The sequence below is a fragment of the Quercus robur genome, chromosome 5, assembly GCF_932294415.1.
Source record: "Quercus robur chromosome 5, dhQueRobu3.1, whole genome shotgun sequence".
Classification (NCBI taxonomy): domain Eukaryota; kingdom Viridiplantae; phylum Streptophyta; class Magnoliopsida; order Fagales; family Fagaceae; genus Quercus; species Quercus robur.
This window is the reverse complement of record NC_065538.1, coordinates 86,608,483-86,629,144: the sequence shown is the minus strand read 5'-3', so window position 1 is coordinate 86,629,144 and position 20,662 is coordinate 86,608,483. Positions and strand designations below refer to the sequence as shown.

The 20,662-nt window shown below is 32.2% G+C and overlaps 1 protein-coding gene across 6 annotated transcripts in view; it reads right to left on the bottom strand.

Annotated features, from left to right (window-relative positions):
- Positions 1-1,651: 1,651 nt before the first annotated feature.
- LOC126727566 (uncharacterized) overlaps positions 1,652-20,662 on the bottom strand; it is a 43,201-nt gene continuing 24,190 nt past the window's right edge. For 2 of the 6 annotated variants that reach the window (XM_050433292.1, XM_050433297.1), the window contains one exon: positions 1,652-1,957. Coding sequence is in view for 4 of the 6 variants with exons in the window: in XM_050433290.1 (XP_050289247.1) it covers positions 2,473-3,138 (666 nt within the window). In the remaining 2 variants the exon portion in view is untranslated. Of the gene's footprint in view, positions 1,958-2,150; positions 3,223-20,662 lie in introns of those variants that run through there. The other 4 variants (XM_050433293.1, XM_050433299.1, XM_050433290.1 and 1 more) reach the window with 3 other exon arrangements.

Below are 20,662 nucleotides of genomic sequence, written 5' to 3'. Positions count from 1 at the left end.
AGTTGAACTTGATGCAAGATCTGTTGTGAATATTGTTTAGTCTAGCTCGATGCCTAATAACAGAGCTTACTCACCCCTTTTAAATGATTGTAGGTCCCTACTCACCAGATTCCAGCAGGTGCAAGTGAACCATATTTTTGGGGAAGCGAATAGTTGCACGGATGCGTTAGCTAAGAAGGGATGCTTGCAGCAGGAAACACTTGTGTTGTTTAACAACCTTCCATCGCCTGATATTTCTTCTTTTGTATCTAACGATGCCAATGGTGTGTACTATGTAAGGTGCTATGCCAATACTATGCCTTTACTGGTGCTGTAGCCTGTAGCTCTTTTCTTTAATGAAGCTCCTTTTCACCCACCAAAAAAAAAAAAAAAAACACTAGTACGTCTATTCAAATATAATAAGTGTAAATTGACGTATGTATTTTATTATTAGGAGGAGCTAGAATAGAAATTACGGCCACAAGGGTCAATGGGGGGGCATACTTGAATGTTAACATAACTTACAGAGTAAATAAGGTTTTTAAAGTTTAACCCTTCTGTATTTTTTTTTTTGTTGAAAATAACCTTTTTATATTTAAGTGAATATCAGACACATAATACAAAACTTGATAAAATGTTGGTTATGAATTTTCGTTGTATGTCATCACCAAGTCATTTATCAAAACATGTTGACTGTGCAACATTTAACAAAGCTTTAGGAGCACAATCAGGAGCTTCTTTTAGCAACAGACCTATTCACTTTAATAATTTTGGAAAGTTAAAAACTATTTACCATTGTAGAAATATCATACAAAAGAGAAGCAATTTCACTTCTAGTGTCTTCTCTGAATTCCAAAAGCTATATCAAAGCCAACGATTATGTGCAAAAGAAAATATCTTTGCGTCTCACTTGCAGCAAGTTTTCTTAAAGAAAGCATCATTGGCCAATTTTTTGACAACCAAATTGAACCCTGCCTACACACAGAACCAACCTAACCCATAACATCCAGAACATTGCAGCATCACAAAGTGTATCAAGAACCCATGTACCTCCTTAAACGCAATGCACCAGACTATCAATTTTTGGTAACAAAAGACCTTTACATTTTAAAATTTTAGCAATTGAACCTATGTATCCTTTCTTTTCTTTTCTTTTTTCCCTTTTTTTTTTTTTTTGGTGGTGGGTGGGGTGTTCTCAATGGACATGCTATGCATCAGTTAGATCCCTCTCTCCACACATTAAATTCAGCAAGGAAGATTATCCAAGGTCTTTGTTACAGCCCTAAGAGTGTATAAATACTGGCACATTCTACAAAAAATCCATATCTATCAATAAACATACTCAAGCTTTTATAGCCAAGAGTCTTGTAGCTCAATGACATTGGCTCTTCTTTAAGAGAATCTAGTTTGAATCCCCCCTAACTATCAAGTAATTAATACATATATATATATATATTTGAGATTTTATAACTTATACATTCATTCCTATAAAAATCACCAACAATATTCATGTCTAGTGTGTGGATCATCATATGTGACGTGATTAAGTGAGCAGACACACGCAAAGTCTTACTTTAGTTCATGTGTTTTGAGCAAAAAACAGAAGCATAAATGCGACTAATAAAGCTGCAAAACTTTTTAGATCGTAAGCATTCAGTAAACAACAGAAGGCTAAAGTTAAATGCCATTGTATAACAGAGTGGCTGAGCATGAAAATTTTCTGTGGTTAATTCATACCGATTCAGCAATATGTTTTGGACTAGATACAGTATCACTCAATTCACAGCCATTAGTTTCAAAAGGGAATGGCACTACACAAATACATGAAAAGATTAAAATCTCAAAAGGAAGAATGGGTGCTGTTTGATGACAATCATGTACAAAAACCCACTGCCACAAGAGGAAATAACATTCCACCAATTCTTCCACCTGAGCTTGCAATTCTGATGCCTGTCGTTCAAACTGAGGTTGGGTATATCTACATTTCATTGAAATAATATAAACATTAAATTCTTGCGACTAATTGAAACACTTTCAAGGATAAACATGATAAGTAACACTAATTAACAAGAGTAAAGATACAAAGAATCTAACATATTTTTCAACTGCCCATGACTCAATTTTCATAAGAATGTCACTTCCGTAGGTTAAAACAATGAGATAAGACAAATTAAAAGCTAAAAAGTTGTAAATGAATGTATAAGACCACTACCAACAAAAACAAAGATGGTAATTCAACTTCAAAGTTAGTTCCTAAACTTTGGCTCATTGAGCGATTTTATTTAGTCCCTGAAATTAAAATTAATTCTAAGACCCCAAGTGATCGATTTTAGTCCCTACCTAACTTAAATTGACGTAATTTAGTCCTAATGAAGCGGTAACATGTTAGTTTTTAGTTTGACCAAGTTATTTAAAGGACCAAAAGCTATCAATTTAAACTTAAAGCAGATTGTACACATTTATCTGGTTTTGCAGGTTAATGTCATCCAACCACTAGCAGGTATTTGTCACCATCTTCTCTTGGAATTCTGTAAACATGCGAGAGCATTTCTCCCGTAGCTCTTTCCGAGCTATTGCTCTTGGATGTAGCTCCCTTGCTCTCTGCTCCTTCAAATCTTTCATTGTTATAATCCGCTCTTTCAACACCAAAGAAATTTTCTGCTTTAGCCCTTCATAATCTACTTCTTCTAGATCCACCTCTTCCATATCTACCCAGATGATTGATCCCTCCAAATCCAATCCTCTCTTCCCCTTAAAATCTTTCATTGCACTAACCTGCTCTTCCAACACGAAAGAAATTTTCTTCAGCTTTAGCTTTTCGTAATCTATTTCTTCTAGATCCAACTCTTCCACATCCACCTCAACCCGGATTGATCCCGCCTTCAATGATCCCTCCTCCTCCTTCAAAGATTTCACTAGCTCCTCTGGCAGGGCTTTCTCCAATGCGTCATTCACGTACGAGTGAAAAGTCAAGTCAATGGTCTCCATCCACTCTCCATGACGCGGCTTAGGTGTTCTCAAAACAAAAGTATACCAAGGCACGCAAATGTGGAACTTGAGTTCGTTAGAGTCGGCTCCCATTACAAAACGCTCGTAAGTCCTCACAAAGTATTTCGTGGGCTTATCTTCTTCGTCTTCTTCAGAATTTGCTATTTCCATGGAAATAAGATACTTGCTCCAGAAAGGGCTAAGGAAAGTCCAAGTGGCGCCAACAACCCTCACAAGTTTGTAAGACAAATCAAACTTTTGATTCCAATAATCGAGAGAGGATTGAGCCACTTTTCGAGTATTTGGGTGGTTTGTAGCCCCAAATGTCTGTTTGCCTTCAATTGGGTTCCCAAAAGTTGCCTCCAAAATTTGGTGACCTTCGTCGTCAACCGTCTCCATCGGCGTCGCCCACAAGTGCCGACCTTCCACGTGAGCCGTCGTCCACATGTCGCGACCTTCGACGTCAGCCGTCGTCCACACGTGGCCACCTTCGTCTTCAACCATCACCATCGGCACCGAGAGTGGATAGCGCCACATCTTCCTCTCTCTCTCTCTCTCTCTCTTTCTCCGATTCTCTCTCTTAAAACTCTAATCTGTCGATTCGATTCTCCCTAACATTGCATCTGTTTCTCTTTATATATATATAGAGTATATGATGTCGCGGGAATAAAAGTCGGTTCGGTTCCTATTAAAAAAATAAAAGAGTCGGTTGGGTTGGCTTTTTTTTTTTTTTTTTTTTTTTTTTTTTTTTTTTTTTTGGTCTTTTGAGTGCAATACGATGGTCAAATTATTTATTTTTATTTTCTTTAAAATACTAAGTATTTTAATACACATGAAGAGATAAAAGAAATTAATTTAATTGGTCGGTCTCGGTGAATTTTTTTTTTTAATTTTTTTATTTTATATAATTTTTAAAAGTTGAAGGTAGCTGCCCAATGAATATCTTTTTATTCATAATCTAAAATACGAAAATCCTATCATCTATTCAACTTGCTCTCTACTCTCAAATGCAGCTTCCCTATCTTCTTTTCTCAGCCTTCCAACTCCCCTATTTTTTATGGTAGGTGAATTTGCACAAAAGTAAAACTCCAAACCCTCATTAGAACCTTACTCAAGATTACAAAAAACTTTCCGGTGGAAGATTAAAGAAATACTTTAAAAATTGTATTAAATTTTTGCATGTGGCACATTTCATAAAAAATTCTATGTACAACTTGAGGGGAATGTAGGAAATTATAATTTACTTTTTATATCATTGAAGACCAAAAATCAAGTTAATGATTGCCAAATAAGATAAAATAACATGAATAGTTGTTGGAAAAAGAGTTGTGAGATTGAAGTAACTAATTAAACTATAATTTAAAAATAAAAATATAATTGTCTTTTGTTAGTAATCCACGTTATAAACATATACTCCATTTTAATGTATTATCATATAAAAAATTTGAGGTCAAGAGTCTTATAGCTCAATGACTTGATATCATCTCTTTTATAAGCTCCTCTTCTCCATTGACACTCAAAATTCTTATTCGGTCCACATTGATTCTATGCGGTCCAATTTGTCTTATTCAGTCCTATTTAGTCCATTCTGTCCACTAAATTCTATTCAGTCCAATTCAGTTTTATTTAGTCCAATTCGGTCCATTTAGTCCATATTGGCCCTATTCGGTTTACACTGGTCCTATTCTATTCACTTCGGTCCTATTCGGTCCATTCTGTCCACTTTGATCCACTTCAGTCCTATTCGGGCCATTCAGTCGACTTTGGTCATATTCGGTCCATTTTGTCTACTTTGATTCTATTTGGTCCATGAAGCACAGTGGATCATAATTTTTAAGGTACAATATATCATCACCCTAAATTCTTATGTTTATGTTTTTCTTTTTTTAAGTAATTAATGGTTCAAAACTTGCCGTATGAGTGTAATTTATTGACCAGTGTATTTTGGTCCCTTCATGTGCATATGTTGAGGATCTGGTTAGTTTACTTCTATGGCTTTATATTTTTGCGCATATATATATATATACATGAAAAGTTTTGAGTTGAATTCCATAAATCCCCTCTCGATTTTCTTTTTGTTCAAAGCATGTTTTGGACAAATTTAGTCTCTATGTTTGGTTGGTAGCTAGGGGTGTAAAACAAGACAAGTTGTGAACCTATCAAATTTAATACGTATAGATGCTCATCTAAGCTTGTTCATTAACTAAACGAACTAAGTTTGAGCTCAAGTTTGAAGCTCAGTGACTAGTAAAACCAAACCTAGAAAAAACCTAATTAAGGTCAATTTGATATTTGTCTGAGTACTTGAAAATGATACTTCCACAATTCAATGTTGAAATTTTATTTTACTTAATAAGTACAAACATATTTAATTGAAATAAAACAACAAATGTTGAAACTTTATTGAAGAATTTATTAAGAAATTTCATTAATCTCACCTTTAGTCTATACAAAAAGTGCAAATAATGGGCAGTTTTGTCGAGTAAGGCGGTTCTGGCGAGCATGTACATGATGTACTATGTAAAATAAAAAATTATGTAGTTTTTGTGAGTGGTTCTATAAGTACCTGTTTGTTTGTTTGTTTGTTTGTTTTTTTTTTTTTTTTTTTTTTTTTTTTTTTTTTTTTTTAAAGTAGTTGTTTTAGTTAGGATTGGGGGAAAAAAAAAAATATATATATATATATATATATATTTTTTTTTTGTCCCTTGAGAAAATTAAGTTTTAAATTTTTTTTTGGGGTATTTGGTATCTTCAATTGTTTTGCAAGGTTAGCCACAGTAAATCTGAAAGAGAAGCAACAATAGTACACACTTGATAAGTTTTAATGGAAGCATATGTTAGTACTCACACACTCACAGTCAAGTATTTTAAGTTGTTGGTCTATTTCTGACACTCTCTGTAAATCCTAGAACTTAAGAATATGTTTTCTAACACTATTGAATCATCCTAGAACTTAAGTATTAATAGTCCTTATGGTTGTAATATGTATCTTTCATCTCAGCTACGGTAGGAAAGCTTGGAAGATAGATTTTACTACTTATTCTTCTTTTTATGCTTAATGAATTTATAGCCTGTTTGGAAGTTTAAAAAAGAAGGGGGAGTAGAGTAGAGTAGAGGGAGGGAGAGTAATTCAATTACCTTGTTTGGAAGTTTTTTAAGGGAGGAGGAGGAGTTGGGAGGGGTTTTAACCACCTCTAACCCCTCATTTTTAATTCCCCCAAATTGGAGAGATTTATAGAGGGAGAGTAGAATAGATAAATTATTGACTAGATAAATTTCCTAATTTACCCTTTCTAAATTAATAATAGACCAATGTTGCAAGTCCATTTTCAAATAGGGGTAAATTTGTCTATTTTAATCATTTCCTCTCCTCTCCATCCTAATTTTTAAAACATCCAAATAAGGGGAAGGGCTAATTACTCTCTTCCCCCTTACTAATTTTAAAAATATTCAAACAAGGTGAAGGGGAACCATTCCCCTCTACTCTCCTCCCCTCTTTTTTTTACATATCCTCTAGGCAATCAATACTTTAAAAGTAAGAACTTAAATAATAAAAGAAATCAAATCTCTGTCTCTCCCCCCTCCTCCCCCCATCCTCTCTCACATATTCAAGCTCTCCTTCTTTTTTTTCTTCTTTTTTTCTCATTTGTGTCCATCTTATTTGATTAGCTTTCGGTTTTTACTTTTTATGCATATTTTTTTAAAACTTTATTTTTCTTATTTTTTTTAAAGTACAAGTATATTTTAAAAAAATTATTAATAAAAAGTTAAATAAGCTGATCTCTTTCTCTCTGAGATTCAAACTCTCTAGAGGCTAGAACATGTTAAGTGAAACTAACATCTAGCTAGTATTTGTCATGAGATCTATATTTCCCTTGCTCATACAGTGAAATCTAAACCTAAGTCTACTACCTTTATTTTATTTATTTTTTATTTTTTTTATTTTTATAAATGAAATCTAGTCTACTAAACTTGGAATAGAAATAGTCATTTATCGATCTAATTGGAATTCTTGCGTAGGCTTCTCACACATAAATTGTTACTATATGTTTGTTGAAATAGCAAGAAATCAAAGTGGTAAAATAAATCACTAAATAATGACCTCAATAAGTTAACTCTTGCTAGAAAAACTTAGAATCAATGGAACATCTTAATCCAATATAATCAATAATTAATAATTTATGATATGGACCACAAGAGTTAAAAAAGTAGGCTTCTGATAGCTTATATGTATAACATAAAACAATAGGTAAAATCTAACTTATTTTTTAAAAAAACCGAAATTTATATTATTTCAAATAAAACTGATAAAAAAATATTATAAAACCTACAAACAATAAATAATTTAAGGGGGAAAAAAAAAACTAACTTAGTTGATTCTACTAACTTACAAGTTACAACATCTTATTAAAATTATGCTCTTTTAAATGTGTGGTGTTAGAGCATTCAGAGCTGGAAATGACATCCTATCCTATTTTACCATCCCAAAAAGCTACTTTATCAATTATACCATACCATTTTACAATACCCCTAGCATCCCAACTTTTATTTTACAATAAAACACATTAAAATAATATAAATTATACAATAAAATATATTTCATTCTCTCTCTAATTTCTGTCTCCCTTCCTCTCTCTCAACCAGTCATCACCCCAGCACAGAAATTCATCCCAAACCCCAAACAAACCTAACACAGAAATTCATCCCAAACCCCAAACAATACATCCACCTCCCAAACCCATCAACCCAACCATCAACAACACAACCACCCATCAATCCACTCAAAACTTTCCAATCATCACCCACCAATCCACCATCAACAACACCACCACCCACTGATCCACCATTAACAACAAAACCACCACCCACCGATCCACCATTAACAATACAACAACCACCCAAACCCAAAACTTTCCAATCACCACTCACCGATCCACAAACCACGGCACCACCCCAATCCACCATCAACAACACAACCACCACCCATCAATACACCACCTTGGCGTCGCCCTGATCTACCACATCTGTGACCACATCAAACCCATAAGCTCCACCAAACTATGAGACCCACGAAGGCTTGATTCAAGGGAAAATAGAGAGAAAAAAAAAAAAGAAGAGAAAAAAGAAAGGGAAGAGATCTGCCAAAGCCACCAGACCCACACTGCCGCATCGCCTACCTACACCACCGCACCACCTAACCCACGCCGTATGCTTTGAGATACACCAATGCACGGGCACCGATCCACACAGAGAGGGACGAGAGAGGGGGAGGGATTGAATGAGAGAATTAGAACTGAAAAAAGAAGAAAAAAAAAAAGAAGAGAAAAAAAAAGAGAGGAGATGAGAGTGACCAGTGAGAGAGAGAGGAGTTGAATTATTAGTTAAAGCAAACAGTAAAAAAGAATAAAATATTAATATTTTGTTTTACAATTGAGCTACAGTGCGATTCTACATTTAGAATCGCATTGTAGCATAATTGCAAATTTTTTTGCAATAGTCAGCTTTTATAAGTTCGAATGGTGTGGGGGGTTTTGGGATTTTATGCTAAATTAAACCAACATATGGCATATGCCATCCCCAATGTGAATGCTCTCACAATGGGAATGCTAAATGCTATATGTTGCCTCTATTTAGCATTTGTCTCTCAAAAAATTTGCAATACTACTACAGTACCATCGTAAATTTACGATGGTATTGTAGCAGCATTGTAAAACAAAATAATAATTTTTTATTCTCACCTATAAATAGCTGCCATCTTCTCTCTCTTCATTGTCTCATCTTCTCTCTCTCTCTCTCTCTCTAGAACATTCTCAGTCTTACATCTCTCTCACAATGGTTCATTTTTTTTGGCGTGGTCGTGGGTTTGACGTTATATGGTGGTTTGGTGGTGTGGTCCTGGTGGAGTGGGTTGAGATTGGCGTAGTGGTTGATCGAGTGGATCGAGATCGTTGAGATCGGTGGGGGTTTTGTCGAGTGGGTCAAGATCGGTGTGGTGTTGATCTAGCGGCGGTGCGTTGGCGGTGTTGATCTAGCAACGGTGGCGATGTTGATCTAGCAGCGGTGCGATGTGTGTTGTGTTTTGTGTGTTTTTCAGTGGGATTTTAGTTGAAGTTTTGCACAACAACTGTCTGGGTTTTGATCGGGGTTGATCTTTTTCTTTTCTTCTTCTTTTTTTTTTTTTTTTTTTAATATGGGTTTTTGTTTCGATGGGATTTTGGTGGGCAGTAGTGGCGTGGTGGTGGTGACTAGGTTGTTTGGTGTTTTTTTAATGGGTTTGGTGGGTATTTGCTGGGTTTTTCTTTTTCTTTTTCTTTTTCTTAATTTAGATTTTTGGTTCCAATGGGATTTTGGTGGGCAATGGGTAATGGTGGCATGGTGGTGATGATTGGGTTGTTTGGTTGTTGAGAGAGAGACATAGAGGCAGGGACAAAAATGAGAGAGAGAAGAGTGATAGATAATTTGTTTATTATTTTATTGTATAATTTGTATTATTTTAATGTATTGTATTATAAAATAAAAGTTGGGACGTTGGGTATATTGTAAAATTATATATTATAATTGATAAAGTAAATTTTTGAGATGATAAAATAGAATTGGATAACATTTTTAGCAATATTCTTAAAAGTTAAAACAGTGACTAGTCCTAACAAATTTGACAAGCCAAGACCAGGGCTGTCCACGGGTCGGGCCGGGTCGGTTTTGGGCCCAACTCGGACTCGACCCGTCGGTGTCAGGTGGAGGGGCAGAGGAACCCCGAACCGACCGTCGGAAAAATCAGTCGAGTCGGTTTCGGGTGAGGGTGAGCGTCGCCGTCGGTTGGTTTTGGTCGGTTGCCGGAGTAAAAAAAATCATCGAGATCTGAAAAAAAAGGACGCCGGAATTTGGAAAATCTCTCCGATATTTTCATTTTTTCTCGCTGGAATCTGAAATTTTTCACTAAAAATTGCTGGAATTGGCCGGATTTGGCTAAATCCCACTAAATCTAGCCAGATCTGGTCGAGATCTTGCCGAATCTGGCTTGATTTTGCAGGATTTGGCTGAAGTTTTTATACAACTTCGGTCGGGTTCAGGAGTAGGGTTTTGGAGAAGCAAACCCGCCACTCGACCCACTAGTGTCGGTTCTTGAGAACGGAAACCTGCCGCCGACTAACTGGACCTTCGATTCGGGCCGAAATCGGGTCAGCGTATGATGGTTTGGCCGGGTTGTCGGACTTTGGTTGGGTCTGGATAGCCCTAGCCAAGACAAGTACTATAGGGTATTTATGGTCATAAATAAACTAAGTACTTTAAGGTCGGTCACTCATGATGTCACTCTCCACTCGTATTAACTACAAGTCTACAAGTATTACATCATTTAATGCAGAAAACTTTACTACCCATTGAAGAGAATCCAAATCTACTGATCTTGGCAGGTTTTTTTTTTTGGTTGTTTTTTTCACTTGTTCCATCAGTAAACAGTAAGAAGTTGGTGACTTAAATGAAGCTGAAAGTAAGATATCAGTGAAGATAAAAGTGTAAAAATGACAAGCTGTTAAAGAAACCCACAAGTGGCTGACACATAATCAATGTATTTAAGCTCTGAAATTGATGCAAGAGTTTACCATTTATTTTAATGGGCAATGCTTGTGTTCAGTAAATGTTTTTATTAGACACGGTAAGATTTGGATATGTATCCAAAATCTAACTTGTCCAATAAAAATTTTTATTGGACACAAGCTTAATTTTTTTAGCATTATTATAATTTAAAATTATAAAATTTATTTCATCATTTTAATCTTATTTTATTTTTAAATAATATAATGTTATATTATTATATTATAATTATATTAATATAATATTACAATAATATGTAATGTAATATCACATTACGGTCAACCAGTCGTCTCTTAAGATTGAACTCCTCACCATGCAGAAGAATTAGTCTGCATGTGGGCTGAACTACTTAGGAATGGTATTTTTGTACTTAAACTACTTCACCTATTTCATCCTAAAATATAATTGCATGTGGGCTGGACTTCGAGGCGTGGTACACCTCCCAACACCTACTTTTCTTTTGAGCAAATTAAAAATGTCTCTCAACACATCAAGGGAGTTTTATAATATAGTAGTGTGCTTCATTAGGCCAGTTTTTCAGTATTATTCAGCCTTATATATGTTGGATTCCCACAAGTTTTTCATCCTTCAAATTCTAGTTGTCAATGTTGTACAAAGGAGACAAATGGAAAATTAATATTGCTAATAGGCAAATAAATTATGCATTTGAGAAAACAAAACTATAATGTATATATAGGATGCAAATCGATTATCACCCATGAAATGCATGGTTATTTAAAAATATAATACTAAAATTGAGATAAATGATTTTTTCTTGCGAAGTGATTTTACTTGGACCAACTTTTTACTTTAAAATGGTGATTTGGTAGACTATGATATATAAGTTAGAGGTGAGATCTGTGATATATGCACTCTAGCTTGATGTGAAAAAGGTTATATAATATAATAGCTAGGCACGGTTAGAATTTTGTACTAGTTATCTTGGTTAAAATAAGTTTTTTTTTTTTGCTGGAGTTGACTCATAAATCATACCATACCTAATAAGTTTTTCTTGGAATAATAATAATAATAATAGCATATCGTAATTATATTATTATTTTTTTTATAAGAGTTATCTGTATATATTAAGAGGATTTAGAAAGTTAGTTATTGTTTTTTTCCTGTAAAAAATATCCCTAAATTAATTAACTAACAACTTAAAAATAGGGATAAAATAGTAAATTGGCAAAAGAAAGTTAGTTATTACTTTTTTATTTGTATATATTAAGAGGATTCAGAAAGTTAGTTATTGCTTTTTTCCTGTCAAAAATATTCCTAAATTAATTAACCGACAACTTAAAAATAGGGATAAAATAGTAAATTGGTAAAAGAAAGTTAGTTATTGTTTTTTTAATTGTCAAAAATACCCATACCTAAAACTTAAAAATGAGGTTAAAATAGTAAATTGACAAAAATAATAAATTCTTACTTCTATGTTGAAACTCCTCCAATCTACAAAACTCACCCCACGTATTCATATATATATATATATATATTTGTAATTGGAAAAAGTAGAAATTCCATAGTTGTCCTTACTCTAGAACTTTTCTTCTTTATTAAGAAGTTAAATGCCAAAAAACCATAAATTATATATTTGGGATCTAAATCGATCATCATGCATAAAATACATATATTTTATGTCATACTTCAATTGAGAAAAAAGATATGTTCTTACAAAGAGATTTTACTAAGACAAGTTTTTTATTTTAAATATTTGTTTGAAACGGTGATTTTGGTAAACTATGGTAGCTCGTAATGCATAAAATATTAGAATACTTACTTTTAAGTTTCTTGGTTATATTTTGTTGTTGATAATTTGATAATTAGGAGACTGGGGATTTGAATCTTGGATATTCTGATTAAAACACAATAGATGAATATAATTTGTTTTCCAATAAAAATGACCTAAAATAATATCACTTTAGATATAATAAAAGTTACATGGCTAAATAGAATTTGGGCAAAATTAAATGGTGCAAATTATATTTTAGTCTTGATATTTTTATTAGCAAACCTAGTTCAATTTAATTTTTGCTATAAAAATACTTTTTCCTAGGTGTAAATGCAACTCTTTAAAATAAATAAATAAAAAATATTTCGACATTTACATAGGGATTTGAAACCTAAAATATTTCTTGATCGTAAATACCAAAATATACAACCAATTGAATTATAAAATTCTTTATGGATATAAGTGCAACCTGATTGTTGGGATTTGAAGACTCTAAACCAATTTCATTAGTTTTGGGTTGGTTTGATTTGATTTAGGTAAGATAAAATTTGGATTTGGATGTTTTAGTTGGATTAGGGATGACAAATTTTTGATTTTGTCCTATAGGTATTTATGTATCCTATCTCAAATGGGGTAGAAAAAAAAATCCATGAGGAAGGGATGAGTAGGGTAGGGATAGGGTTTTAAACTTATCACCCACAATAAGTGCTGGATAGGGGTTCATATTGGCTATCCACCTCACACTAAGGTAACGAAAACCTACCCATGGAAATAAGGATGACAACAGGCCAAAGGGAAACAAGCCATAATTGTGAGGAGAGATTGAAAAGTATTTTGGAGATAATAATAAGATGTGCATAAACCCACAAAAATAAATAAATAAATGACACTAGTGCTCATGGGAGTAAATGAGAAAGAATAGGAAGGGATGACAATGAGAGATGGAGACAGAGATACAAAAGAATAAAGTCTTAGTCACAAAACTTTTGAAGAAAGCCATGGATTCTCAAGAGATTAATTGAGCGACCATACGTATTCTTCTTTTACATTCTATCTTATCCAAAATCACACTCTATCTTTTTTGATTTTCTTAAGAAGAATTACATAACTATTCCCTATTGGTGCATTGATTGCTCTCATTTGCATATGATCAAACAATCTTAGGCGACTCTTACTCATATTTCTTCAAATATAAGAGCCACCCTATATTTAAACAATTTTTTTCATTTTGTATCTCATCATTCATTGTATTTCCACTTACCTATATTAACATTTTCATTTAGTTACATTCATTTTATGAACAAGTTGCTTTTTAAGCCTAACATGCAATGTGTTAGGCATTGAAAATGTAAAATCATAATACCTAGAGAGGAAATTTCTCTATGTTTGATGTACTTTTTGCACCCACCATGAGACATAATCTCATTTATATTTATTGCTTGGATAAAAACTAAAAAGGGATTTGATGTTCGTTTTCTATTTGGAAAAGTGTTAATTGAGAAGCATGATAGGATCTTAACATGGAAACTAAAATTAATGGATTGTATCATCTTAGTAGATGTGAATGGAATATTTTGTTGCATTCATAGATAATTTTTCTTGTTATAGACAAATATATTTAATATGTACAAATCTGAAGCTTTGAAAATTTTCAAGAGTACAAAGAGGGAGTTGAAGATGAGCTAGGAAGAAATATTAAGATATTATGATCAAATTGTAGGGAGATTAGAAGATTTATTAAAAGGCAATGGGACAATATATTAACTTTACTGTACACAATACTAGAACAAAATAGCTAAAAGGCATAATAAAGCCCTATTAGACATTGTATGGTCACTATTTAAAGCCCAATATTTATTTCAAAAACATCTTGATAACCATAGCCACATGACCAAAATATCAAAAGTGGATGCATTAGTTTTGACCAAAAAAAATAAATAAAACAAAAAAGCAAAAACAAAAAACTATTTAATGGCAAGCAATTTTATATCTTTAACCAAAGGTGCATTAGTACATTCTTTTTCTCAAGAAGTAAATTAAGAAAGTGTTACAGGAAGAAAAAAAAAAAAAAAGGCTAAAAATTCTTCTGGCAATAAGTATCGTAGCAAGTTGAAGCATTGTCGTACACTTGATTCATATCTGCCACATTGAGAATGTCCATGAGAATCTATTTGAAAGAACTTAGATATTATATGTTAATAATCAAACCCAATTTTATGCTCCATTATTAAATAATGAAGTTCAAACATAATATGTAATCACTGTGCATAGAAAAATAGGAAATTCCCGTAATAGTTACAAGAATATTCAATTTTACATGATGTTTTTTTCTTAGTGTTTTATTTAAAATTTTAAATAATATATTACAATATAAAGGTCAAAAGGAAGGAGTTAGGGGCAATTGTTGCCCTACCCTAAAGGTTTTCAGTTTGCTCATAGTTAAAAGAGCACAAGGGGAAATTAGTCAAATTACCCCATTTCAAAATTTAATGAAAAGGCTAGAATGATCACAAATTTTCGTAATCGATCGATATTAGAATAAATGGTCACGTGTAAGTTTTCTAACTCCAAAAACATAAATTTCTGCCTTAAGTAATACAATCCTACAGGTGTCCATCCAACTCACGAACAAAACGAAACTAATTCAACTCAATCTAAGCTAATGTCTCAAATTGCTTTTCATGGGTTGGTGTGTTGGAAATTTAATTTATGTCTCAAGTTAGGTTGGGTTCAGGTTGATAATTGTTTTAACCCTTCTAACCCAACTTAACCTACAATATATATATATATATATATATATATATATACATATATATATATATACATATATATATGAGATGGGTTCAAGTTATATCTGGTGTAACTCTTTAGAGTTACACATTTTTTAAACTGTTGGATTTAAGTAGATCCAATGGTTAAGAAAAAACCCTCATTATTACAACTATTCTTAATAGGATCACATTAATTACTCTCATTTATTTCATTCTAAATCTATCTCTAAACCCAAAAACTTCTGACTCTCTCTCTCTCTCAACGTTTCTCTCTCTTTGTCTCCTCCACCATTGTTCCACCTCTACAAGTTGCCAGCAGAAAAAAAAAAAAAAAAAAAAAAAAAAAAAAAAAAAAAAAAAAAAAAAAAAAAAAAATGTCGAACACTAAGCAAGCTGAAACAACAATCTGAGAGAGAATGATATTTGCTCTTTTAGCCAAAATGTTGGAGCTGGTTTTAGTTTCTGTGTTTAATAAAAAAATAACATTAGACATTTAATTACTTGTAACAATTATATTACTTGTTCAAAAGAGATAGCAGTCAGAGTACATGAGACATTTAATTGTTTTACTAGTCTGGCAATATAGAGATTAACTTGAATTGACTCCCTACTTTTTACTTTTATACTTTGAAAATTCTGAAAAATTGCTTACTGTATCGGATGGATTTGAATATTATATTTATTCTTCTAATAATGAAGTTGCATAATCTAATCTTTGGCTTGCTAATCAACGTAATCATTGATGTGTATTTGGTGCTTTTTTCTCTCTTGACCTTGTGGATTCCCAATTATGATATGAGATTGAAAATACGTTTCTAAAACCTTCAGTTGTTTATATGGAAGCATATGAGCAAAAACCTCTAATGTCAGTGTCCCACGGTTTTTTTTGTCAGCAATCTATCCATGGAGGTGGAACAACCGTGGAGGAGAAAGAGATAGAGAGAGAAACATAGAGAAAGTCAAATATGACACTTTTTTTGAGTTTAGAGATAGATGTAAAATACAATAAATGAGAGATAATTAATGAGATCCTAATCAAAATATTAGCATTAATGAGGGTCTTTATTTGACCGTTAGATCTACTTAAATCCAATGGTTTAAAAAAGGTGTAACTCTAAAAAGTTACACCAGGTGTAACTTGAACCCATCTCTATATATATATATATATAAGTTTATTTTATTACCCTTATTTTAATTTTTTTTTATTTGATTTGGTATTTAAAAATTAGTTCTTAATGATTTTGGAAATTTACCATATAATTTAGATATATTATGTGAACAGGTAATTTATTAAAAAATTAGTTAAATACTTAATGGAATTTTAGTTTTCTTACAAGATATAAACATGTAAACTCGACCAATCCAATCCTACCCATATACAACCCATAATGTCAGTCACACAAAAAATGGAAAAGAGTGATGTTATTGAAAAGGCGTAAATGCACTTTTAGTCATTATATTTTAACGTTTTTTCATTTTAGTCCCTACATTTTATTTTTTCCACTTTTAGTCCCTAAAATCAATTTACGCTTTCCGTTTTAGTCCTTGAAGCACTACTCCGTCACCAAACTAACGAGAAAACTGGACGTGGCTGACGTGAGTATTAAAATATTATTAAAAAAATTATTTGACATTTTTTAAATGCCAAAATTAAAAAAAAAAAAAATTAATTACTCAATTTTCTTTTCATTATTTGTGTTCTTCCCATGTTCTTCCCTATAATCAATCTCCAGCAAAATACAAACCCAAAACCCAGATCCTAACCAAACCCCAAACCCATATCCCAGTAAAGCAAACCTTAGCCTTCAAACCCATAAATTTTCTTGGCAAACAAACACAAAAAAAATCCGCTGGAAAAAAAAACCCCAAATCACCACCACCGAATCAAAGAACATGAAGATCATACCCAAGCAAAAGAATAGAAACCCAGCAACCAGCAAAGCACCACCACCGAATCAAATCATCCACTACCACATCAACAAAACCACTCCCAGACCAAACCATCCAAAGAATAGAAACCCAGCAAAGCACCCAACTCATCCACTCCCAAACCAAACCATAATCAAAGAGGCTGAGATCGGGTGCGATGGGTTTGAGATAGAAAGAGGCTGAGATCGGCTTGATCTGGGTTAGAGAGATGCTGTGATCGGTTGGTACCTAGTGAGAGCAAGTGCCGAAAACGGGAAGTGGAGAGGCCATGACCTGAGCGAGGCGCTGAGCGGCGGCTTTGGCGGTGAAGTTCTGAGTGCGCTTGACGGTGGAGAAGGCGGTGAGCAAAATCTGGGTATGGGTTTTTTTTTTTTTTTTTTTTTGTGAGCCTCATCGTGATCCGTTGATTGTCTTTGTGTCATGTATCAGAGCCATCAATTATCTTCTTTTTCTTGTTCTGTTTTGTTGTTGAAACTTGTACAGAGAAATGAAACACTTGTGGAGTAGCAATAATTTATAATTTGTTCAAACAAGTTAGTACAGACTACAGAGGAGCTTGACTAATACGTGGTCTCACACTCTCCACAAAATAAAATAGCAATATCTCACTGGTGTGTCTCTCCGTCTCTCACTCACACTCGCTCACAGAGTTTCTCAGTCTCTCTCTGTGCGTTTGAGATATTTTTAAAAAATTTGAAATTTTCAGATCGATAAAAAAATATCTTGGATGGTGTAAAAATGTCGTCCACCAAACTTATTATTATTTTTTGCCATTTGGTTGCTGGGTTTCTATTCTTTTGCTTGGGTTTGATCTTCATGTTCTTTGATTTGATGGTGGTGATTTGGGATTTTTTTTTTCCAGTGGGTTTTTTTTTTTTGTGTTTGTTTGCCAAGAAAATTTATGGGTTTGAAGGCTAAGGTTTGCTTTACTGGGATATGGGTTTGGGGTTTGGTTAGGATTTGGGTTTAGGGTTTGTTTTTTGCTGGAGATTGATTATAGGGAAGAACGGGAAGAACACAAATAATGAAAAGAAAATTGAGTAATTAATTTTTTTTTTTTAAAAAAATTTTGGCATTTAAAAAATGTAAAATAATTTTTTTAATAATATTTTAATACTCACGTCAGCCACGTCCAGTTTTCCCGTTAGTTTGGTGACGGAATAGTGCTTCAAGGACTAAAACGGAAAGCGTAAATTGGTTTTAGGGACTAAAAGTGGAAAAAATAAAATGTAGGGACTAAAATGGAAAAACGTCAAAATATAGGAACTAAAAGTGGATTTACGCCTATTGAAAAACCAGCCATTAAGTGAGAGATTTTTCCATCAAATTTCTTGAAGAAGGTTAGTGATAAGTGACCATGTGGTTGGCAGCTACACAATGGGGCAAGTTATTCGAAAATTTTAATAGGGTTTTGGACTTACTTACTGAAGTACATCTCGTTTAATCCTTTTTGTCTAGCAACCCGTCTAATATCATTATCAAAGGAAAATATATAAAATAAAATTACTATCTAAATCATACCTTTTATTTTAAAATTTCATAAATCATACCTAATCATATAAGGTTTCAAAGGCTTAGAAAATTATTTAATCCTTCATTTGATATAAAATAGATAAATATTGTAATAGGTAAAAATTAACTCAATACAATGTATTTATATTATTTCGAAAGAACCATACATAAAATCCAGGAATAACAATACCACTAGGGGATATTACAAAGGGAATACTCAAGTATCTCTTATCACATAAACAGTGGCAGCACCACATTGTGTATCCAAGAGGTTCAAATGACCCCTCTGCCTTGGAAATTTTTATTTTTTTTTAATTTTTATTTTTTTTTCACATATAGTATTTAAAAAATTTTAAACTTGAGGGTTCAGATTAAATTTTTTTAAATTAAATTGATGCCAAGTCATTATTTTGTTAGCCACGTAGGTATTAGGACTAATGACAGTTAACAAAATGACTAATTATGCTTATTTTTTAAACATAAGGAACCAATAGTACTCACTTGAAATTTGATGGACTATTAGCATTTAACCGCTTAGTAGACAAACTTTAGGAACCAATAGTGTATTTTGGCCAAAATTTTATAATTTTCAATTAATCGTAACAAAGTGAAGGATCATATTGATAACAGTTTAAAAAAAAAAAAAAGAAGATAATTTCCCCAAATTTGTATCATACAATTTGAACTTTGATTTACAAAGAAAGACATTGGAACTTTTTTATCATAGGTATTTCTTTTTTTGGGAGATAAATTTTATTTTTTTTATACAAGATAGAAATTTTATTCTAATTTAATTTTAGTGTATATGTGTATGAAATAATAGGTTTATGAATGATTTTCACATTATATTTAAAAGTTAACACATTAATTCTTTTCTAAAAATAGTAAAATTTGTAGTTGATATAGTATCAACTATCAAGTGTCCGATTAAAACTAAAAAGGCTTTATAGAGTGCAGTATTTGACTTTATATATTTATTTATAATTACTAAGTTGGGCACTTGGGCTACATGTGCATGGCCGTACATGCTTGCATTTTAAGTGATAAAAACTAATTAAAGTATGATAAACCAAATCTATAAATCATTTAATTTTTAAGTTGCTTACTTTTTTTTTACCATTAATTAAGTAAGACATTAGTTTTAGAGTATTACGATTCTAAGTAAGAAATTAGCAATGTGATTCAAATGTGACAAAAGAATTGTCGTATGTGATGTTGAAACTGGATAATATGAGAATAAGACTGTCAAATATGAAAAAAAAAAAAAAAAAAAGGAACCATCAAATGTGACAAAAGAATTGTCACATATAATATTGGAACTACACAATATGAAGATGAAACTATTACATGTGATGTTTTGATAACCTGGTATAGCAAGTTGCCTACTAATGGGTACTGTATCAAAAAAAAAGTGTAAAGTAGAATTACCCATATCTAAGATAGTAATTAGTATTTATATTATGGACTATGGAGTGATTTATTTATTTGTATGGTACTTTACTTTCAAGAAATCAAGTACTAGATAAATTTTGTTATTTATTTATTTATTTTGTAAATTTTTTATTATTAAGTGGATTATAAATATTTCAAATAGTAATTAATATTTAGAGTGTGGAATATGGAGTGATTTATCTTTATCATTTTTTTTTTCTTTTTGTATAGTACTTTAATTTCGAAAACTCAAATACTGGGTAAATCTTATTTTTCACTTTTTTTTCTTTTTTATATTATTATGTGGATTATAAATATTTGAGATAGAAATTAGTATTTAGAAAATGTACTGTGTAGTAATTTATCTTTATCCTTTTTTCTTTTTTCTTTTTTTATTTGTATGGCACTTTACTTTCCAGAATTTAAGTGTAGGGTAAATTTTTTTTTTCACTTTTTTTTTTTTGTAAATTTTATATTATTAAGTGGATTATAAATATTTAAGATAGTAATTACTATTTAGAGTGCAGACTGCAGAGTGATTTATCTTTTCCTTTTCTTTTTCTTTTAGTATGGTACTTTACTTTCAAGAAATCAAGTACTGGGTAATTTTTTTCTACCTTTTTTTTTTCTTTTGTAAATTTATATTATTAAGTGGATTATAAATATTTAAGATAGTAATTAGTATTTAAATTGTAGATTGTGGAATGATTTATCTTTTTCTTTTTCT